Source organism: Oncorhynchus gorbuscha, linkage group LG14 (genome assembly GCF_021184085.1).
Source record: "Oncorhynchus gorbuscha isolate QuinsamMale2020 ecotype Even-year linkage group LG14, OgorEven_v1.0, whole genome shotgun sequence".
NCBI classification, from domain to species: domain Eukaryota; kingdom Metazoa; phylum Chordata; class Actinopteri; order Salmoniformes; family Salmonidae; genus Oncorhynchus; species Oncorhynchus gorbuscha.
In genome coordinates, this window is record NC_060186.1 from 2139962 (window position 1) to 2165050 (window position 25089).

Here is a 25089-nt window from a genome sequence, read left to right on the forward strand (position 1 = left end):
ACTAACCTGTAGAGTAAACTAACCTGTAAACTAACCTGTAAACTAACCTGTAGAGTAAACTAACCTGTAAACTAACCTGTAGAGTAAACTAACCTGTAAACTAACCTGTAAACTAACCTGTAGAGTAAACTAACCTGTAAACTAACCTGTAGAGTAAACTAAGTAAACTAACCTGTAGAGTAAACTAACCTGTAGAGTAAACTAACCTAGAGTAAACTAACCTGTAAACTAACCTGTAAACTAACCTGTAGAGTAAACTAACCTGTAAACTAACCTGTAAACTAACCTGTAGAGTAAACTAACCTGTAAACTAACCTGTAGAGTAAACTAACCTGTAAACTAACCTGTAGAGTAAACTAACCTGTAAACTAACCTGTAAACTAACCTGTAGAGTAAACTAACCTGTAAACTAACCTGTAAACTAACCTGTAGAGTAAACTAACCTGTAAACTAACCTGTAAACTAACCTGTAGAGTAAACTAACCTGTAAACTAACCTGTAAACTAACCTGTAAACTAACCTGTAAACTAACATGTAGAGTAAACTAACCTGTAAACTAAACTGTAGAGTAAACTAACCTGTAAACTAACCTGTAAACTAACCTGTAGAGTAAACTAACCTGTAAACTAACCTGTAAACTAACCTATTATTTTACAATGTAGAAAATAGTTTTTTTTAAACTAAGAAAAACCCTTGAATGAGTAGATGTGTCTAAACGTTTGCCTGGTACTGTACATAACCAACCCATAAAGCATAGCAGTGTAGATTCTGTGTACTGTTTCTAACTGCCTTTACCCGACAGACTTACCACACAACAACTCTGTTTCCTCATCTTCAGAAAGCATCGGTGGTCACCCAGATGGTGTGTGGTTATCCTGAGATCTATTATCCCAGACTGACAGACTTACCACACAACAACTCTGTTTCCTCATCTTCAGAAAGCATCGGTGGTCACCCAGATGGTGTGTGGTTATCCTGAGATGACAGACTTATTATCCCAGACTGACAGACTTACCACACAACAACTCTGTTTCCTCATCTTCAGAAAGCATCGGTGGTCACCCAGATGGTGTGTGGTTATCCTGAGATCTATTATCCCAGACTGACAGACTTACCACACAACAATGGTGTGTGGTTATCCTGTTTCCTCATCTTCAGAAAGCATCGGTGGTCACCCAGATGGTGTGTGGTTATCCTGAGATATATTTTTCCCAGACTTTATACATTAGGGATTTGTTGACGTGTCGTCAAATTTTTAAAAATTCTAGATTATTATTCTACATTTTCTCCTGATAAAAATTGCATTTGAGTATTTTTAACAGATAGAAATAATGTAAAAAAAGGTTTCATTCACAATCTGTTATGTATAAATCCAGTCGTGGAGTGTCCTAACGAAATTAAATAGTAATATTAAATATTAAATAACAATGTATTTAAACCCAGTGTCCAGAACAATGTATTTAAACCCAGTGTCCAGAACAATGTATTTAAACCCAGTGTCCAGAACAATGTATTTAAACCCAGTGTCCAGAACAATGTATTTAAACCCAGTGTCCAGAACAATGCATTTAAACCCAGTGTCCAGAACAATGTATTTAAGTGATATGCAAATATGCTCATTTAAAAAAAATGAAATATCAACCTAAATTTACATATATCAAAATAATATTTCCAGAGGGGAAATTAAACAAAAAGTATTATATTTGTAATACCGGTAAAAGTTGATTGTGATGTGATTAAGGGTGTGGTGCCTGGACTTCCATACTTCCATAGAGCAAATGGAATCCAACGTAAGTTCCAAAGAGGAAGTGGGACGTACTCCGATTTGATCTGCGAATCAGAAGCGTACGTCTCGAGGGTCTGGCAGGAAGCTGCGTATCAACAAAACGGAGGTGAGGGACGAACCCCAAAAACCTATGTAGGACACCGCTTTAGACCAGAGCCCCCCATGGGTCCTTGGAAGTAGTGAACTATACAGGTAACGGGGTCCCCCGTTTGAGATAGATCTGATTTGTAGCTTTGAAGTGACTCGTTTCATTTCAGTCAACCAATCACAACGGTCGCATCCATCCCTTCAAACATGGTTTTATTGCCTCCTACGTTCAGTTATATTTGTGATAAAACACAATATTTTAATATCTGGATCATTCGCCAATATTTTGTTTTGACATCTTCAAATGTTCCTCTTTAGCTTGCCGTCAAAAGGTAGACAGACAGGGCCAGGTAGACAGACAGACAGGGCCAGGTAGACAGACAGACAGGGCCAGGTAGACAGACAGACAGGGCCAGGTAGACAGACAGACAGAGAGGGCCAGGTAGACAGACAGACAGGGCCAGGTAGACAGACAGACAGAGCGGGCCAGGTAGACAGACAGACAGAGCGGGCCAGGTAGACAGACAGACAGAGCGGGCCAGGTAGACAGACAGACAGAGCGGGCCAGGTAGACAGACAGACAGAGCGGGCCAGGTAGACAGACAGACAGAGCGGGCCAGGTAGACAGACAGACAGAGCGGGCCAAGTAGACAAACAGACAGACAGAGCGGGCCAGGTAGACAGACAGACAGACAGAGCGGGCCAGGTAGACAGACAGACAGAGCGGGCCAGGTAGACAGACAGACAGACAGACAGACAGACAGACAGACAGACGGGCCAGGTAGACAGACAGACCGGGCCAGGTAGACAGACAGACCGGGCCAGGTAGACAGACAGACAGACCGGGCCAGGTAGACAGACAGACCGGGCCAGGTAGACAGACAGACCGGGCCAGGTAGACAGACAGACCGGGCCAGGTAGACAGGGCCAGGTAGAGAGACAGACAGGGCCAGGTAGAGAGACAGACAGGGCCAGGTAGAGAGACAGAGACAGGTAGACAGACAGACAGCGTAGCAGGATAGTAGTTTACCTCTATAGACCAACTGAAACAACCCAACCAAGATGGAAAACAGGATCAGGTAGACAGACAGGGCCAGGTAGACAGACAGACAGGGCCAGGTAGACAGACAGACAGGGCCAGGTAGACAGACAGACAGGGCCAGGTAGACAGGATCAGGTAGACAGACAGAGAGAGACAGAGAGAGAGACAGAGAACTGAAACAACCCAACCAAGATGGAACACAGGATCAGAAAACCAGCTCACCAGGAAGAACAACATCTCTTAATGTTTTTTTGATTTGTTAATTACATCCGATTTAGTTTAATTTATGTTTCTGTGGGGGATTTAAAGACGGGAATCAGAAGTCCACTTCACAGCATCGCCCCCTAGTGGCGGTCCATGCCGGCGCTCTGTAGCAGCTCTGAGGGTGTCTGAGCCGGGGATCTGAAAGCAGTCTGGAAGCCTGGAGGTGGGGAGTGGAAGTGGCCGACTGGGTGGGGGTTGAGAGAGGCTGTGGATGGTGGTGGGAAGGGGGCCCAGCTGGGTCTGTGGTGAGGACGGACCTGGCCGCTGTGTGAGTTGGGCTGCTGGGGGTTCGGGTTCGCAGTGGAGCTGGGGATAGACGGAGCATCCATCTCTGTAAGGGCCTGAAGGGACGTGAGCCAGTGAGGAGGGTTGTCATCCTGGAGGGAGTCAAAACTGTTGCCTGCTGACGATGGGAAACCTGGAGAGAGAGAGAGAGACAGACAGAGAGAGAGACAGACAGAGAGAGAGAGAGACAGAGAGAGAGACAGAGAGAGAGAGAGAGAGAGACAGAGACAGAGAGAGAGAGAGAAGAGAGAGAGACAGAGAGAGAGAGAAGAGAGAGAGACAGAGAGAGAGAAAGAGAGAGACAGAGAGACAGAAGAGAGAGAGAGAGAGACAGAGAGACAGAGAGAGAGAGAGAGACAGAGGGAGACAGAGAGACAGAGAGACAGAGAGAGAGAGAGAGAGAGAAACAGAGAGAGAGAGAGAGAGAGAGACAGAGAGAGAGAGAGAGAGAGAGAGAGAGAGAGAGAGAGAGAGAGACAGTGAGAGAGAGAGAGAGACAGAGAGAGACAGACAGAGAGAGGAGAGACAGAGACAGAGAGAGAGAGACAGAGAGAGACAGACAGAGCGAGAGAGAGAGAGAGAGAGAGAGAGAGACAGAGAGAGAGAGAGAGAGAGAGAGACAGAGAGAGAGAGAGAGAGAGAGAGACAGAGAGAGAGAGAGAGAGAGAGAGAGAGAGAGAGAGAGAGGGAGAGAGAGAGAGAGAGAGAGAGAGAGAGAGAGAGAGAGAGAGAGAGAGAGAGAGAGAGAGAGAGAGAGAGAGAGAGAGAGAGAGAGAGAGGAGAGACAGAGAAGAGAGACAGAGACAGAGACAGAGACAGACAAAAGACAGAGAGAGAGAGACAGAGACAGAGAGAGAGGATCCTCATCACTAACCAGACAGAGAGAGAGACAGGGACAGAGACAGATAGAGAGCAGGGAGAGAGACTGGAGAGACAGAGAGAGAGAGATTAAAACCACAGAGAGACAGACAGACACAAGATTGGACACCAGACAGAGAGCCGTTAGAGAGAGGAGAAAGAGAGAGAGTCTGAGAGTCAAGAGAGAGAGACAAAAAGAGAGGCCTAACAGAGAGAGATCTTCCCAGACAGGAAGTGGAGAGTTATTATAGAGATAGAGAACAGACTATACAAGACTATAGACCAGGGCTCTATATAGAACACTACTATAGACCAGAAGAACACTACTATAGATCAAGGCCCTATAGAGAACAGAGAGAGACCAGGGGAGAGAACACTAGAGAGACCAGGGATAGAGAAGAGAGATAGACCAGGGCTCTATATAGAACAGAGACCAGAGAGACCAGAGAGAGAGACAGAGAGAGACCAGGGCTCTAGGAGAAGAGTTAATGAGAACCACAGTACAGAGACAGAGATAGAACACTACTACAGACCAGGGAGAGAGGGAGAAGAGTTAATGAGAACCATATACAGAACACTACTATAGACCAGGGCTCTATCCTGATGAGCATGAGAACACTACTAACTACTATAGACCAGGGCTCTAAAGAACACTACTGATGTCAGCTCTGACAGATAGACTATAGACCAGGGACAGGGACAGCTACAGATAGGAGAGCTGGGCCTGGCTGGCTGATAGAACAGACTAAAAGACCAGAGACAGACAGACACAATGATTGGCCACCATTACATGAACAGCTACGTATAGAGAGGAGAAATCCTCTGTGTAGAGGACCTGTCTGTCTAGAGTCAAGACCTACTAATATGACAAAAGCCTTGAGGCCTAACAGCTAGAACAGATCTTCCCAGACCAGTGGCTGAGTTATTATAGACACTACTATATAGACACTACTATACAATACTATAGACCAGGGCCTATATAGAACACTACTATAGACCAGGGCTCTATATAGAACACTACTATAGACCAGGGCTCTATATAGAACACTACTATAGACCAGGGCTCTATATAGAACACTACTATAGACCAGGGCTCTATATAGAACACTACTATAGACCAGGGCTCTATATAGAACACTACTATAGACCAGGGCTCTAGATACTACTATAACACTACTATAGACCAGGGCCCTATATAGAACACTACTATAGACCAGGGCCCTATATAGAACACTACTATAGACCAGGGCCCTAATAGAACACTACTATAGACCAGGGCTCTATATAGAACACTACTATAGACCAGGGCCCTATATAGAACACTACTATAGACCAGGGCCCTACATAGAACACTACTATAGACCAGGGCCCTACATAGAACACTACTATAGACCAGGGCCCTACATAGAACACTACTATAGACCAGGGCCCTATATAGAACACTACTATAGACCAGGGCCCTACTATAGAACACTACTATAGACCAGGGCCCTACATAGAACACTACTATAGACCAGGGCCCTACATAGAACACTACTATAGACCAGGGCCCCATAGAACACTACTATAGACCAGGGCCCTACATAGAACACTACTATAGACCAGGGCCCTACATAGAACACTACTATAGACCAGGGCCCTACATAGAACACTACTATAGACCAGGGCCCTACATAGAACACTACTATAGACCAGGGCCCTACATAGAACACTACTATAGACCAGGGCCCTACATAGAACACTACTATAGACCAGGGCCCTACATAGAACACTACTATAGACCAGGGCCCTACATAGAACACTACTATAGACCAGGGCCCTACATAGAACACTACTATAGACCAGGGCCCCATAGAACACTACTATAGACCAGGGCCCTACATAGAACACTACTATAGACCAGGGCCCTAGAACACTACTATAGAACACTACTATAGACCAGGGCCCTACATAGAACACTACTATAGACCAGGGCCCTACATAGAACACTACTATAGACCAGGGCCCTACATAGAACACTACTATAGACCAGGGCCCTACATAGAACACTACTATAGACCAGGGCCCTACATAGAACACTACTATAGACCAGGGCCCTACATAGAACACTACTATAGACCAGGGCCCTACAAGAACACTACTATAGACCAGGGCCCTACATAGAACACTACTATAGACCAGGGCCCTACATAGAACACTACTATAGACCAGGGCCCTACATAGAACACTACTATAGACCAGGGCGCTACATAGAACACTACTATAGACCAGGGCCCTATATAGAACACTACTATAGACCAGGGCCCTACATAGAACACTACTATAGACCAGGGCCCTACATAGAACACTACTATAGACCAGGGCCCTACATAGAACACTACTATAGACCAGGGCCCTACATAGAACACTACTATAGACCAGGGCCCTATATAGGGAACACTACTATAGACCAGGGCCCTATATAGAACACTACTATAGACCAGGGCCCTATATAGAACACTACTATAGACCAGGGGGCCACTACTATAGACCAGGGCCCTATATAGAACACTACTATAGACCAGGGCCCTATATAGAACACTACTATAGACCACTACTATAGAACACTACTATAGACCAGGGCCCTATATAGAACACTACTATAGACCAGGGCCCTATATAGAACACTACTATAGACCAGGGCCCTATATAGAACACTACTATAGACCAGGGCCCTATATAGAACACTACTAGACCACTAGAACACTACTATAGACCAGGGCCCTATATAGAACACTACTATAGACCAGGGCCCTATATAGAACACTACTATAGACCAGGGCCCTATATAGAACACTACTATAGACCAGGGCCCTATATAGAACACTACTATAGACCAGGGCCCTATATAGAACACTACTATAGACCAGGGCCCTATATAGAACACTACTATAGACCAGGGCCCTATATAGAACACTACTATAGACCAGGGCCCTATAGAACACTACTATAGACCAGGGCCCTATATAGAACACTACTATAGACCAGGGCCCTATATAGAACACTACTATAGACCAGGGCCCTATATAGAACACTACTATAGACCAGGGCCCTATATAGAACACTACTATAGACCAGGGCCCTATATAGAACACTACTATAGACCAGGGCCCTATATAGAACACTACTATAGACCAGGGCCCTATATAGAACACTACTATAGACCAGGGCCCTATATAGAACACTACTATAGACCAGGGCCCTATATAGAACACTACTATAGACCAGGGCCCTATATAGAACACTACTATAGACCAGGGCCCTATATAGAACACTACTATAGACCAGGGCCCTATATAGAACACTACTATAGACCAGGGCCCTATATAGAACACTACTATAGACCAGGGCCCTATATAGAACACTACTATAGACCAGGGCCCTATATAGAACACTACTATAGATCAAGGCCCTATATAGAACACTACTAGGGCCCTAGACCAGGGCCCTATATAGAACACTACTATAGACCAGGGCCCTATATAGAATACTACTATAGACCAGGGCCCTATATAGAACACTACTATAGACCAGGGCCCTACATAGAACACTACTATAGACCAGGGCCCTATATAGAACACTACTATAGACCAGGGCCCTATATAGAACACTACTATAGACCAGGGCCCTATATAGAACACTACTATAGACCAGGGCCCTATATAGAACACTACTATAGACCAGGGCCCTATATAGAACACTACTATAGACCAGGGCCCTATATAGAACACTACTATAGACCAGGGCCCTATATAGAACACTACTATAGACCAGGGCCCTATATAGAACACTACTATAGACCAGGGCCCTATATAGAACACTACTATAGACCAGGGCTCAGAGGGAATAGGGTGCCATTTGCACCACGAGAACCGTTTCTTATCGGAGGTCTTCTGCCCGCTGGTGATTGAACGTCACTCTTAAAAGGAAGAAAATTGATTGGATGGGACCCTAGACGGAGTGCATTGATTGGTCGATGTCAAATTGGCAATAACCCTGTTTTACTGCCATTGATTCAGCATTGTTTCCAGGCTGTTATGGACTACAGTGGTGAAGAAGAGCAGCCCTATTGGACAATCTACTTCCCATAGTATTTTACTGAGACCGTTGGGTTGATACTAGAGCAGACAGACATTACGGTAGTATAGCGAGAGCTTCAGTCAGGACCCACTATCCTCACACTCGGAAGAAACAGATAATGAATTTATGCACTTCAGGAATAGACATTCTAAACAGAACCGTATCTGACAGTAGGTAGAAGGAGAGAGAGGGTTGTATAGCATAAGGAGCCTCACAACATGCAAGGCAGGCAGGGAGTCCAGCTGGATGTATAGCATAAGGAGCAGGCAGGGAGTCCAGCTGGATGTATAGCATAAGGAGCAGACAGGGAGTCCAGCTGGATGTGTAGCATAAGGAGCAGACAGGGAGTCCAGCTGGATGTATAGCATAAGGAGCAGGCAGGGAGTCCAGCTGGATGTATAGCATAAGGAGCAGACAGGGAGTCCAGTTGGATGTATAGCATAAGGAGCTTTACAACATGCAAGGCAGGCAGGGAGTCCAGCTGGATGTATAGCATAAGGAGCAGACAGGGAGTCCAGCTGGATGTATAGCATAAGGGAGTCCAGCAGCATAAGGAGCAGACAGGGAGTCCAGCTGGATGTATAGCATAAGAGAGCAGAGTCCAGCTGGAGTCCAGCTGGAGTCCAGCTGGATAGCATAAGGAGCAGACAGGGAGTCCAGCTGGATGTATAGCATAAGGAGCAGGCAGGGAGTCCAGCTGGATGATGTAGTCCAGCAGCATAAGGAGCTGACAGGGAGTCCAGCTGGATGTACAGCATAAGGAGCAGACAGGGAGTCCAGCTGGATGTATAGCATAAGGAGCAGACAGGGAGTCCAGCTGGATGTATAGCATAAGGAGCAGGCAGGGAGTCCAGCTGGATGTATAGCATAAGGAGCAGACAGGGAGTCCAGATGGATGTATAGCATAAGGAGCAGGCAGGGAGTCCAGCTGGATGTATAGCATACGGAACAGTCTCTCACAGTCTCCCACAGTGTCTCACAGTGTCTCTCACCCACAGTCAGTCTCCCACAGTCAGTCTCCCACAGTGTCTCACAGTCTCCCACAGTCTCCCACAGTCTCTCACAGTCTCTCACAGTGTCTCACAGTCTCTCACAGTCTCTCACAGTCTCTCACAGTCTCTCACAGTCTCTCCATAATACATACATATTATGACACAGCAATATACTGGGATTACGTGTCCGAATACAGTTAATCCCAGATTACATGTAGACTAGTGGTTGTTTCTGACAAAACCCAAATCCTGGGCCTACATCTGCCAAGCAAGCTCTGGCCTTGACTATCTCTGCCCTGCCCAAAACACGCCATACAGGGCATTCAGGAAGTATTCAGACCCCTTGACTTTTTCACACATTTTGTTATGTTACAGCCTTATTCTAAAATAAGTGGTAAATTCAATTGACCGGCCAAACTGAGCAATCAGGGGAGAAGGGCCTTGGGCCAGGGAGGTGACCAAGTACCCGATGGTCACTCTGACAGAGCTCCAGAGTTCCTCTGTGGAGATTGGAGAAACCTCCAGAAGGACAACCACCTCTGCAGCACTTCACCAATCAGACCTTTATGGTAGAGTGGCCAGACGGAAGCCACTCCTCAGTAAAAAGCACATAACTGCCCACTTAGACTTTGCCAAAAGGCACCTAAAGAACTCTTGACCATGAGAAACAAGATTGTCTGAGAATGGCCACCAAATGGCACCACACCACACGCTTCCTATATAGCATTTAGGCTGCCAAATTGTTTACCAAAATGTGAATCCAATGAAATAACTCTACTTATCAAAAAGACAAAACACACTAAGAAATCTCCTCCATATCTATACTGCACAACATTAGAGAGAGGAGAGAGACAGAGGAAGGAGGAGACAGGAGACAGGGGTGAGGAGGGAGGAGACGTTGTTGTACATATTTCACAAAAAGTTAATGAGGCTTTATCCTCATCCAGACAGGCCATCTCGGGGAACCAGAAAGCCAGACAGGCCATCTCTGGGAACCAGACAGGCCATCTCAGGGAACCAGAGGGCCAGACAGGCCATCTCAGGGAACCAGAGAGCCAGACAGGCCATCTCAGGGAACCAGAGGGCCAGACAGGCCATCTCAGGGAACCAGAGGGCCAGACAGGCCATCTCAGGGAACCAGAGGGCCAGACAGGCCATCTCAGGGAACCAGAGGGCCAGACAGGCCATCTCAGGGAACCAGAGGGCCAGACAGGCCATCTCAGGGAACCAGAGGGCCAGACAGGCCATCTCAGGGAACCAGAGGGCCAGACAGGCCATCTCAGGGAACCAGAGGGCCAGACAGGCCATCTCAGGGAACCAGAGGGCCAGACAGGCCATCTCAGGGAACCAGAGGGCCAGACAGGCCATCTCAGGGAACCAGAGGGCCAGACAGGCCATCTCAGGGAACCAGAGGGCCAGACAGGCCATCTCAGGGAACCAGAGAGCCAGACAGGCCATCTCAGGGAACCAGAGAGCCAGACAGGCCATCTCAGGGAACCAGAGGGCCAGACAGGCCATCTCAGGGAACCAGAGGGCCAGACAGGCCATCTCAGGGAACCAGAGGGCCAGACAGGCCATCTCAGGGAACCAGAGGGCCAGACAGGCCATCTCAGGGAACCAGAGAGCCAGACAGGCCATCTCAGGGAACCAGACAGGCCATCTCTGGGAACCAGACAGGCCATCTCAGGGAACCAGACAGGCCATCTCTGGGAACCAGACAGGCCATCTCTGGGAACCAGACAGGCCATCTCAGGGAACCAGACAGGCCATCTCTGGGAACCAGACAGGCCATCTCTGGGAACCAGACAGGCCATCTCTGGGAACCAGACAGGCCATCTCAGGGAACCAGACAGGCCATCTCAGGGAACCAGAGAACCAGACAGGCCATCTCAGGGAACCAGAGAACCAGACAGGCCATCTCAGGGAACCAGAGAACCAGACAGGCCATCTCAGGGAACCAGACAGGCCATCTCAGGGAACCAGAGAACCAGACAGGCCATCTCAGGGAACCAGACAGGCCAGCTCAGGGAACCAGACAGGCCAGCTCAGGGAACCAGACAGGCCAGCTCAGGGAACCAGACAGGCCAGCTCAGGGAACCAGACAGGCCAGCTCAGGGAACCAGACAGGCCAGCTCAGGGAACCAGAGAACCAGACAGGCCAGCTCAGGGAACCAGAGAACCAGACAGGCCAGCTCAGGGAACCAGAGAACCAGACAGGCCAGCTCAGGGAACCAGAGAACCAGACAGGCCAGCTCAGGGAACCAGAGAACCAGACAGGCCAGCTCAGGGAACACCTCAGACCGAAACTAGGCAGACATCATCCTAGAGAAGAACGCCAAGAAGGTGTCATTGAACTCTCTGTCTGCAGCAAACACAACACAGAGGAGAGAGAGAACTGACCCTTAGAAACATTCATCTAACTGAATCATAATGCTGTTGTAAGATGGGCTGGGGGCTTTGGGGAGTTGGGAGGGAGGGTAGTAATGTCTGCCAAAAAGCTCCGTGGCTCGCTGTGAACTATGACTTGATAGTCAGAGCACACGCAACATACAACAACGCGAGGCTGTCAGTTTAAAAGCACCTGCTTTCAAAATGGAGACTGTTGGAGGGATGGAGGATGGGCTGTACAGTTGTCTGCAGTGCACAATGATCTAGATTCATCTCAGTGTCTGGATGTGGTATATTCATCTCAGTGTGGTATATTCATCTCAGTGTGGTATATTCATCTCAGTGTGGTATATTCATCTCAGTGTGGTATATTCATCTCAGTGTGGTATATTCATCTCAGTGTGGTATATTCATCTCAGTGTGGTATATTCATCTCAGTGTGGTATATTCATCTCAGTGTGGTATATTCATCTCAGTGTGGTATATTCATCTCAGTGTGGTATATTCATCTCAGTGTGGTATATTCATCTCAGTGTGGTATATTCATCTGTGTCTGGATGTGGTATATTCATCTCAGTGTGGTATATTCATCTCAGTGTCTAGATGTGGTATATTCATCTCAGTGTCTGGATGTGGTATATTCATCTCAGTGTGGTATATTACATTACATTACATTTAAGTCATTTAGCAGACGCTCTTATCCAGAGCGACTTACAAATATTCATCTCAGTGTGGTATATTCATCTCAGTGTGGTATATTCATCTCAGTGTGGTATATTCATCTCAGTGTGGTATATTCATCTCAGTGTGGTATATTCATCTCAGTGTGGTATATTCATCTCAGTGTGGTATATTCATCTCAGTGTGGTATATTCATCTCAGTGTGGTATATTCATCTCAGTGTGGTATATTCATCTCAGTGTGGTATATTCACCTCAGTGTCTGGATGTGGTATATTCATCTCAGTGTGGTATATTTATCTCAGTGTGGTATATTCATCTCAGTGTGGTATATTCATCTCAGTGTCTGGATGTGGTATATTCATCTCAGTGTGGTATATTCATCTCAGTGTGGTATATTCATCTCAGTGTGGTATATTCATCTCAGTGTCTGGATGTGGTATATTCATCTCAGTGTGGTATATTCATCTCAGTGTGGTATATTCATCTCAGTGTGGTATATTCATCTCAGTGTCTAGATGTGGTATATTCATCTCAGTGTGGTATATTCATCTCAGTGTGGTATATTCATCTCAGTGTGGTATATTCATCTCAGTGTGGTATATTCATCTTAGTGTGGTATATTCATCTCAGTGTCTGGATGTGGTATATTCATCTCAGTGTGGTATATTCATCTCAGTGTGGTATATTCATCTCAGTGTGGTATATTCATCTCAGTGTGGTATATTCATCTCAGTGTGGTATATTCATCTCAGTGTGGTATATTCATCTCAGTGTGGTATATTCATCTCAGTGTCTGGATGTGGTATATTCATCTCAGTGTGGTATATTCATCTCAGTGTGGTATATTCATCTCAGTGTGGTATATTCATCTCAGTGTCTGGATGTGGTATATTCATCTCAGTGTGGTATATTCATCTCAGTGTGGTATATTCATCTCAGTGTGGTATATTCAAAGACAAAGCATGTCTTACCTTGTTTCCTAGCCAAAACATGATCATAGAAATAAAGCATGATCATTACACAGGTGCACCTTATGCTGGGGGACAATAAAAGGCCACAAAAAATATGCCGTTTTGTCACAACACAATGCCACAGAGGTCTCAAGTTGAGGGAGCGTGGAATTGGCATGCTGGACTGTAGGAAAGTCCACCAGAGCTGTGCCAGAGAATTGAATGTTAATTTCTTTATCATAAGCCAACTCCAACGTTGTTTTGGAGAATCTGGCAGTACGTCCAACCAAGCCTCACAACCGGCAGCCCGCGCCACATCTGGGTTCATGCGGGACTGTCAGAGACAAGTCACCAGGACAGCTGATGAAAGTGAGGAGTATTTCTGTCTATAATAAACCCCTTCTGTGTGTGTGTGGGGGGGGGTAAACAACGTCATCCCCACAGTGACTGTACCGTACATATCCCAACCAGAAGCCATGGGATTACAGACAACATTCGCACTGAGCTAAAGGCTAGAGCTGCAGCTTTCAAGGAGTGGGACACTAATCCGGATGCTTATAAGAAATCCCGCTATGCCCTCAGACGAACCATCAAACAAGCAAAGAGTCAATACAGGATTAAGATTTGATCCTACTACACCGGCTCTGATGCTTGTCGAATGTGGCAGGGCTAGAAAACTATTACGGACAACAAAAGGGTAACCCAGCCGCGAGCCTACCAGACGAACTAAATGCATTTTATGCTCGCTTCGAGGCAAGCAACACTGAAGCGAGCATGAGAGCTCCAGCTGTTCTGGACGACTGTTGTGATAACGCTCTCCGTAGCAAGACAACAAGACCTTTAAACAGGTCAACATTCACAAAGTCACAGGGCCAGACTGATTACCACGACATGTACTCAAAGCATGCATGGACAACTGGCAAGTGTATTCACTGACATTGTCAACCTCTCCCTGACCGAGTCCGTAATACCTACATGTTTCAAGCAGACCACCATAGTACCTAAAGCCCAAAGAAGTGAAGATAACCTGCCAAAATGATTACCGACCCGTAGCACTCACGTCAGTAGACCATGAAGAGCTTAGAAAGGCTGGTCATGGCTCACAACTCAAGCATCCTCCCGGATACCCTAGACCCACTCTAATTTGCATACCGTCCCAAAAGACTCACTCTAGGTGTCTCTGAGTCAGTGTAGGGAATAGTGTGCTATATTGTATACAGTCTGGGTGTTTCTGAGTCGGTGTAGGGAATAGTGTGCTATATGGGATACACTCTGGGTGTTTCTGAGTCGGTGTAGGGAAAAGTGTGCTATATTGTATACAGTCTGGGTGTTTCTGAGTCGGTGTAGGGAATAGTGTGCTATATGGGATACACTCTGGGTGTTTCTGAGTAGGTGTAGGGAATAGTGTGCTATATGGGATACACTCTGGGTGTTTCTGAGTCGGTGTAGGGAATAGTTTGCTATATGGGATACACTCTGGGTGTTTCTGAGTCGGTGTAGGGAATAGTGTGCTATATGGGATACACTCTGGGTGTTTGAGTCGGTGTAGGGAATAGTGTGCTATATGGGATACACTCTGGGTGTTTGAGTCGGTGTAGGGAATAGTGCTCTATATGGGATACACTCTGGGTGTTTGAGTCGGTGTGTCGTGTCCTATATGGGATACACTCTGGGTGTTTGAGTCGGTGTGTCGTGTCCTATATGGGATACACTCTGGGTGTTTGAGTCGGTGTGTCGTGTCCTATATGGGATACACTCTGGGTGTTTGAGTCGGTGTGTCGTGTCCTATATGGGATACACTCTGGGTGTTTGAGTCGGTGTGTCGTGTCCTATATGGGATACACTCTGGGTGTTTGAGTCGGTGTGTCGTGTCCTATATGGGATACACTCTGGGTGTTTGAGTCGGTGTGTCGTGTCCTATATGGGATACACTCTGGGTGTTTGAGTCGGTGTGTCGTGTCCTATATGGGATACACTCTGGGTGTTTGAGTCGGTGTGTCGTGTCCTATATGGGATACACTCTGGGTGTTTGAGTCGGTGTGTCGTGTCCTATATGGGATACACTCTGGGTGTTTGAGTCGGTGTGTCGTGTCCTATATGGGATACACTCTGGGTGTTTGAGTCGGTGTGTCGTGTCCTATATGGGATACACTCTGGGTGTTTGAGTCGGTGTGTCGTGTCCTATATGGGATACACTCTGGGTGTTTGAGTCGGTGTGTCGTGTCCTATATGGGATACACTCTGGGTGTTTGAGTCGGTGTGTCGTGTCCTATATGGGATACACTCTGGGTGTTTGAGTCGGTGTGTCGTGTCCTATATGGGATACACTCTGGGTGTTTGAGTCGGTGTGTCGTGTCCTATATGGGATACACTCTGGGTGTTTGAGTCGGTGTGTCGTGTCCTATATGGGATACACTCTGGGTGTTTGAGTCGGTGTGTCGTGTCCTATATGGGATACACTCTGGGTGTTTGAGTCGGTGTGTCGTGTCCTATATGGGATACACTCTGGGTGTTTGAGTCGGTGTGTCGTGTCCTATATGGGATACACTCTGGGTGTTTGAGTCGGTGTGTCGTGTCCTATATGGGATACACTCTGGGTGTTTGAGTCGGTGTGTCGTGTCCTATATGGGATACACTCTGGGTGTTTGAGTCGGTGTGTCGTGTCCTATATGGGATACACTCTGGGTGTTTGAGTCGGTGTGTCGTGTCCTATATGGGATACACTCTGGGTGTTTGAGTCGGTGTGTCGTGTCCTATATGGGATACACTCTGGGTGTTTGAGTCGGTGTGTCGTGTCCTATATGGGATACACTCTGGGTGTTTGAGTCGGTGTGTCGTGTCCTATATGGGATACACTCTGGGTGTTTGAGTCGGTGTGTCGTGTCCTATATGGGATACACTGGGTGTTTGAGTCGGTGTGTCGTGTCCTATATGGGATACACTCTGGGTGTTTGAGTCGGTGTGTCGTGTCCTATATGGGATACACTCTGGGTGTTTGAGTCGGTGTGTCGTGTCCTATATGGGATACACTGGGTGTTTGAGTCGGTGTGTCGTGTCCTATATGGGATACACTCTGGGTGTTTGAGTCGGTGTGTCGTGTCCTATATGGGACACTCTGGGTGTTTGAGTCGGTGTGTCGTGTCCTATATGGGATACACTCTGGGTGTTTGAGTCGGTGTGTCGTGTTCAGACCAAAAACACACTTTTAGATTTCGACCTCAATCTCGTCTCCCATCTCTCCATCAGTGGAGGGCGCTTGGCCTCAGTCTCCCTGACTGACGTATTTGGGAGGGAGAGGGAGAAGGGAAGTCTCCCTGAGGGAGAGGAGGGAGATCGGAAGGGGAGGAGAGCAGAGGGAAGAGGAGAAGGGGAGAGGAGAAGATCGGAAGGGGAGGAGAGCAGAGGGAAGAGGAGAAGGAAGGGGGAGGAGAAGGGGAAGGGGAGGAGAGCAGAGGGGAGAGGAGAAGGGGAGAGGAGAAGATCGGAAGGGAGGAGAGTGGAGAAGGGGAGAGGAGGAGATAGGAAGGGAGGAGAGTAGAGAAGGGGGGAGAGGAGCGGAGGAGAGCAGAGGGAAGAGGAGAAGGGGGAGGAGATCGGAAGGGAGGAGAGTGGAGAAGGGGAGAGGAGGAGAGGAAGGGAGGAGAGGAGAAGGGAGAGGAGGAGGAGAGCAGAGGGAAGGGAAGGGGAGGAGGAGATCAGAAGGGAGGAGAGTGGAGAAGGGGAGGGGCGGAGAGAGCAGAGGGAAGAGGAGAGGGGAGAGGAAGATCAGAAGGGAGGAGAGTGGAGAAGGGGAGAGGAGGAGATCAGGAAGGGAGGAGAGTGGAGAAGGGGAGAGGAGGAGATCGGAAGGGAGAAGAGTAGAGAAGGGGAGAGGAGGAGATCGGAAGGGAGAAGAGTAGAGAAGGGGAGAGGAGAAGGGGAGAGGGAGGAGAAGGAGAGGAGAGGAGAGGGAGAAGGGGAGGAGAAGGGGAGAGGAGGAGATAGGAAGGGGGAGAGGAGAAGGGAGAGGAGATCGGAAGGGAGAAGAGTGGAGGGAGAGGGAAGGGGAGGGAGGAGATAGGAAGGGGAGAGGGAGAAGAGTGGAGAAGGAGGAGAGGAGCAGAGGAGGAGTGAGAAGGGGAGATAGGGAAGGGATAGGAAGGGAGGAGAGCCGAGGAGGGGAGGAGCTGCTGAGGTAAACAGAAAAGCGAAGAGGAGCCCGACACTCACTTGTCAGCCTCACAGGATGAATGACCCAGAACCAGGGCTGACCCCAAACGGCCTGGTCACAAGTTGTTCTACACTATATAGGGAACAAGTGCTATTTGAGATACAGCCCCTAGGCTAAGTTCGGGGGGGGGGGGGGGGGGTTGAACTGGCCAATGACAGTGGGTCAGCAACAGACAAACAAAGAGCTGATGGACGAATGAGGAGCGAGAGTGGAGGTGGCTCTGATAAACGTGTTTGTTTCTGTTCCTCACACAGGGAAGAGGTCGTTCAGGTCAGAGGCCAATGGTCTGATTCCCATACTGGTCAGACAGATCTGAATCGTCCTGGGAGGATTACGATGTCGGTCAGTCAGAGAGAAAGATGGATTGTAAAAATGGTTTGCAGTCAATGTAGGAGCTCATCTACCTAACCATAGACATTTAGATTCTTTGATCAATTTGCTATATATTATTATTATTATATAATTATTATTCTACATTATTTCAAAGCTATGTAGCCAAACAGTGATGCTAAATCTGTACATATGACCCTGCAATTAACATCCTATGACATCTTCTATACTGTTGTCTGACTGGGTGAGTCTGTTCTGATGGTCATTCCAGCCACGACACAACACTAGGGTAATCATGTGCTGCCACCCAGTGGTTCTCTCTCTCATGTTTACCCTATTACTTACCCACAATGCAATGCAATTCAATGACCTCATGGGATTGTTTGTGGACAACAAAAAAAAAACACACAAAAAAAGAGAGCTGCAGGGTTGGGCTTTTCCCAGTCATAACTACCCCTGGCAGCGTTCCATGTCTCCATTATAAACACGGACAGCTGTTCCCAGTCATAACTACCACTGGCAGCGTTCCATGTCTCCATTATAAACACGGACAGCTGTTCCCAGTCATAACTACCCCTGGCAGCGTTCCATGTGTCCATTATAAACACGGACAGCTGTTCCCAGTCATAACTACCCTGGCAGCGTTCCATGTCTCCATTATAAACACGGACAGCTGTTCCCAGTCATAACTACCACTGGCAGCGTTCCATGTCTCCATTATAAACACGGACAGCTGTTCCCAGTCATAACTACCACTGGCAGCGTTCCATGTGTCCATTATAAACACGGACAGCTGTTCCCAGTCATAACTACCCCTGGCAGCGTTCCATGTGTCCATTATAAACACGGACAGCTGTTCCCAGTCATAACTACCCCTGGCAGCGTTCCATGTGTCCATTATAAACACGGACAGCTGTTCCCAGTCATAACTACCCCTGGCAGCGTTCCATGTGTCCATTATAAACACGGACAGCTGTTCCCAGTCATAACTACCACTGGCAGCGTTCCATGTGTCCATTATAAACACGGACAGCTGTTCCCAGTCATAACTACCCCTGGCAGCGTTCCATGTGTCCATTATAAACACGGACAGCTGTTCCCAGTCATAACTACCCCTGGCAGCGTTCCATGTGTCCATTATAAACACGGACAGCTGTTCCCAGTCATAACTACCACTGGCAGCGTTCCATGTCCCCATTATAAACACGGACAGCTGTTCCCAGTCATAACTACCACTGGCAGCGTTCCATGTCTCCATTATAAACACGGACAGCTGTTCCCAGTCATAACTACCCCTGGCAGCGTTCCATGTCTCCATTATAAACACGGACAGCTGTTCCCAGTCATAACTACCCCTGGCAGCGTTCCATGTGTCCATTATAAACACGGACAGCTGTTCCCAGTCATAACTACCCCTGGCAGCGTTCCATGTCTCCATTATAAACACGGACAGCTGTTCCCAGTCATAACTACCCTGGCAGCGTTCCATGTCTCCATTATAAACACGGACAGCTGTTCCCAGTCATAACTACCCCTGGCAGCGTTCCATGTCTCCATTATAAACACGGACAGCTGTTCCCAGTCATAACTACCCCTGGCAGCGTTCCATGTGTCCATTATAAACACGGACAGCTGTTCCCAGTCATAACTACCGTTCCTGGCAGCAGCTGTTCCATGTGTCCATTATAAACACGGACAGCTGTTCCCAGTCATAACTACCCCTGGCAGCGTTCCATGTCTCCATTATAAACACGGACAGCTGTTCCCAGTCATAACTACCCCTGGCAGCGTTCCATGTGTCCATTATAAACACGGACAGCTGTTCCCAGTCATAACTACCCCTGGCAGCGTTCCATGTGTCCATTATAAACACGGACAGCTGTTCCCAGTCATAACTACCCCTGGCAGCGTTCCATGTGTCCATTATAAACACGGACAGCTGTTCCCAGTCATAACTACCCCTGGCAGCGTTCCATGTCTCCATTATAAACACGGACAGCTGTTCCCAGTCATAACTACCACTGGCAGCGTTCCATGTGTCCATTATAAACACGGACAGCTGTTCCCAGTCATAACTACCACTGGCAGCGTTCCATGTGTCCATTATAAACACGGACAGCTGTTCCCAGTCATAACTACCCCTGGCAGCGTTCCATGTGTCCATTATAAACACGGACAGCTGTTCCCAGTCATAACTACCCCTGGCAGCGTTCCATGTGTCCATTATAAACACGGACAGCTGTTCCCAGTCATAACTACCCTGGCAGCGTTCCATGTGTCCATTATAAACACGGACAGCTGTTCCCAGTCATAACTACCCCTGGCAGCGTTCCATGTGTCCATTATAAACACGGACAGCTGTTCCCAGTCATAACTACCCCTGGCAGCGTTCCATGTGTCCATTATAAACACGGACAGCTGTTCCCAGTCATAACTACCCCTGGCAGCGTTCCATGTGTCCATTATAAACACGGACAGCTGTTCCCAGTCATAACTACCCCTGGCAGCGTTCCATGTGTCCATTATAAACACGGACAGCTGTTCCCAGTCATAACTACCCCTGGCAGCGTTCCATGTGTCCATTATAAACACGGACAGCTGTTCCCAGTCATAACTACCCCTGGCAGCGTTCCATGTCCCCATTATAAACACGGACAGCTGTTCCCAGTCATAACTACCCTGGCAGCGTTCCATGTGTCCATTATAAACACGGACAGCTGTTCCCAGTCATAACTACCCCTGGCAGCGTTCCATGTGTCCATTATAAACACGGACAGCTGTTCCCAGTCATAACTACCCCTGGCAGCGTTCCATGTCCCCATTATAAACACGGACAGCTGTTCCCAGTCATAACTACCCTGGCAGCGTTCCATGTCCCCATTATAAACACGGACAGCTGTTCCCAGTCATAACTACCCCTGGCAGCGTTCCATGTGTCCATTATAAACACGGACAGCTGTTCCCAGTCATAACTACCACTGGCAGCGTTCCATGTGTCCATTATAAACACGGACAGCTGTTCCCAGTCATAACTACCCCTGGCAGCGTTCCATGTCTCCATTATAAACACGGACAGCTGTTCCCAGTCATAACTACCCTGGCAGCGTTCCATGTGTCCATTATAAACACGGACAGCTGTTCCCAGTCATAACTACCCCTGGCAGCGTTCCATGTGTCCATTATAAACACGGACAGCTGTTCCCAGTCATAACTACCCCTGGCAGCGTTCCATGTGTCCATTATAAACACGGACAGCTGTTCCCAGTCATAACTACCCCTGGCAGCGTTCCATGTGTCCATTATAAACACGGACAGCTGTTCCCAGTCATAACTACCCCTGGCAGCGTTCCATGTGTCCATTATAAACACGGACAGCTGTTCCCAGTCATAACTACCCCTGGCAGCGTTCCATGCTGTCCATTATAAATGTGTCCACGGACAGCTGTTCCCAGTCATAACTACCCCTGGCAGCGTTCCATGTGTCCATTATAAACACGGACAGCTGTTCCCAGTCATAACTACCCCTGGCAGCGTTCCATGTGTCCATTATAAACACGGACAGCTGTTCCCAGTCATAACTACCCCTGGCAGCGTTCCATGTGTCCATTATAAACACGGACAGCTGTTCCCAGTCATAACTACCCCTGGCAGCGTTCCATGTTGTCCATTATAAACACGGACAGCTGTTCCCAGTCATAACTACCCCTGGCAGCGTTCCATGTGTCCATTATAAACACGGACAGCTGTTCCCAGTCATAACTACCCCTGGCAGCGTTCCATGTCCATTATAAACACGGACAGCTGTTCCCAGTCATAACTACCCCTGGCAGCGTTCCATGTGTCCATTATAAACACGGACAGCTGTTCCCAGTCATAACTACCCCTGGCAGCGTTCCATGTGTCCATTATAAACACGGACAGCTGTTCCCAGTCATAACTACCCCTGGCAGCGTTCCATGTGTCCATTATAAACACGGACAGCTGTTCCCAGTCATAACTACCCCTGGCAGCGTTCCATGTGTCCATTATAAACACGGACAGCTGTTCCCAGTCATAACTACCCCTGGCAGCGTTCCATGTGTCCATTATAAACACGGACAGCTGTTCCCAGTCATAACTACCCCTGGCAGCGTTCCATGTGTCCATTATAAACACGGACAGCTGTTCCCAGTCATAACTACCCCTGGCAGCGTTCCATGTGTCCATTATAAACACGGACAGCTGTTCCCAGTCATAACTACCCCTGGCAGCGTTCCATGTGTCCATTATAAACACGGACAGCTGTTCCCAGTCATAACTACCCCTGGCAGCGTTCCATGTGTCCATTATAAACACGGACAGCTGTTCCCAGTCATAACTACCCCTGGCAGCGTTCCATGTGTCCATTATAAACACGGACAGCTGTTCCCAGTCATAACTACCCCTGGCAGCGTTCCATGTGTCCATTATAAACACGGACAGCTGTTCCCAGTCATAACTACCCCTGGCAGCGTTCCATGTGTCCATTATAAACACGGACAGCTGTTCCCAGTCATAACTACCCCTGGCAGCGTTCCATGTGTCCATTATAAACACGGACAGCTGTTCCCAGTCATAACTGGCAGCGTTCCCCACGGCAGCTGTTTCCATGTTCCATGTCCATTATAAACACGGACAGCTGTTCCCAGTCATAACTACCCCTGGCAGCGTTCCATGTGTCCATTATAAACACGGACAGCTGTTCCCAGTCATAACTACCCCTGGCAGCGTTCCATGTGTCCATTATAAACACGGACAGCTGTTCCCAGTCATAACTACCCCTGGCAGCGTTCCATGTCTCCATTATAAACACGGACAGCTGTTCCCAGTCATAACTACCCCTGGCAGCGTTCCATGTCTCCATTATAAACACGGACAGCTGTTCCCAGTCATAACTACCACTGGCAGCGTTCCATGTGTCCATTATAAACACGGACAGCTGTTCCCAGTCATAACTACCCCTGGCAGCGTTCCATGTGTCCATTATAAACACGGACAGCTGTTCCCAGTCATAACTACCCCTGGCAGCGTTCCATGTCTCCATTATAAACACGGACAGCTGTTCCCAGTCATAACTACCACTGGCAGCGTTCCATGTCTCCATTATAAACACGGACAGCTGTTCCCAGTCATAACTACCCCTGGCAGCGTTCCATGTCTCCATTATAAACACGGACAGCTGTTCCCAGTCATAACTACCCTGGCAGCGTTCCATGTGTCCATTATAAACACGGACAGCTGTTCCCAGTCATAACTACCCACTGGCAGCGTTCCATGTGTCCATTATAAACACGGACAGCTGTTCCCAGTCATAACTACCACTGGCAGCGTTCCATGTGTCCATTATAAACACGGACAGCTGTTCCCAGTCATAACTACCCCTGGCAGCGTTCCATGTGTCCATTATAAACACGGACAGCTGTTCCCAGTCATAACTACCACTGGCAGCGTTCCATGTCTCCATTATAAACACGGACAGCTGTTCCCAGTCATAACTACCACTGGCAGCGTTCCATGTCTCCATTATAAACACGGACAGCTGTTCCCAGTCATAACTACCCCTGGCAGCGTTCCATGTGTCCATTATAAACACGGACAGCTGTTCCCAGTCATAACTACCCTGGCAGCGTTCCATGTCTCCATTATAAACACGGACAGCTGTTCCCAGTCATAACTACCCCTGGCAGCGTTCCATGTCTCCATTATAAACACGGACAGCTGTTCCCAGTCATAACTACCCCTGGCAGCGTTCCATGTCTCCATTATAAACACGGACAGCTGTTCCCAGTCATAACTACCACTGGCAGCGTTCCATGTCTCCATTATAAACACGGACAGCTGTTCCCAGTCATAACTACCCCTGGCAGCGTTCCATGTGTCCATTATAAACACGGACAGCTGTTCCCAGTCATAACTACCCTGGCAGCGTTCCATGTGTCCATTATAAACACGGACAGCTGTTCCCAGTCATAACTACCCTGGCAGCGTTCCATGTGTCCATTATAAACACGGACAGCTGTTCCCAGTCATAACTACCACTGGCAGCGTTCCATGTGTCCATTATAAACACGGACAGCTGTTCCCAGTCATAACTACCACTGGCAGCGTTCCATGCTGTCCATTATAAACACGGACAGCTGTTCCCAGTCATAACTACCACTGGCAGCGTTCCATGTCTCCATTATAAACACGGACAGCTGTTCCCAGTCATAACTACCACTGGCAGCGTTCCATGTCTCCATTATAAACACGGACAGCTGTTCCCAGTCATAACTACCCTGGCAGCGTTCCATGTGTCCATTATAAACACGGACAGCTGTTCCCAGTCATAACTACCACTGGCAGCGTTCCATGTCTCCATTATAAACACGGACAGCTGTTCCCAGTCATAACTACCACTGGCAGCGTTCCATGTGTCCATTATAAACACGGACAGCTGTTCCCAGTCATAACTACCACTGGCAGCGTTCCATGTGTCCATTATAAACACGGACAGCTGTTCCCAGTCATAACTACCACTGGCAGCGTTCCATGTGTCCATTATAAACACGGACAGCTGTTCCCAGTCATAACTACCCCTGGCAGCGTTCCATGTGTCCATTATAAACACGGACAGCTGTTCCCAGTCATAACTACCCCTGGCAGCGTTCCATGTCTCCATTATAAACACGGACAGCTGTTCCCAGTCATAACTACCCCTGGCAGCGTTCCATGTGTCCATTATAAACACGGACAGCTGTTCCCAGTCATAACTACCCCTGCGTTCCATGTGTCCATTATAAACACGGCAGCGTTCCATGTCTCCATTATAAACACGGACAGCTGTTCCCAGTCATAACTACCCTGGCAGCGTTCCATGTCTCCATTATAAACACGGACAGCTGTTCCCAGTCATAACTACCCCTGGCAGCGTTCCATGTGTCCATTATAAACACGGACAGCTGTTCCCAGTCATAACTACCCTGGCAGCGTTCCATGTGTCCATTATAAACACGGACAGCTGTTCCCAGTCATAACTACCCCTGGCAGCGTTCCATGTGTCCATTATAAACACGGACAGCTGTTCCCAGTCATAAC

The 25089-nt window shown here is 48.0% G+C and overlaps 1 protein-coding gene across 1 annotated transcript in view; it reads right to left on the reverse strand.

The window, feature by feature from the left end:
* Positions 1 to 2758: 2758 nt before the first annotated feature.
* Positions 2759 to 25089, reverse strand: part of cnot4b (CCR4-NOT transcription complex, subunit 4b) — a 72924-nt gene continuing 50593 nt past the window's right edge. Inside the window, exon 11 of the mRNA XM_046299528.1 lies at positions 2759 to 3597. Coding sequence (XP_046155484.1) covers positions 3260 to 3597 — 338 coding nt within the window. The 3' untranslated portion in view covers positions 2759 to 3259. The remainder of the gene's footprint in view (positions 3598 to 25089) is intronic.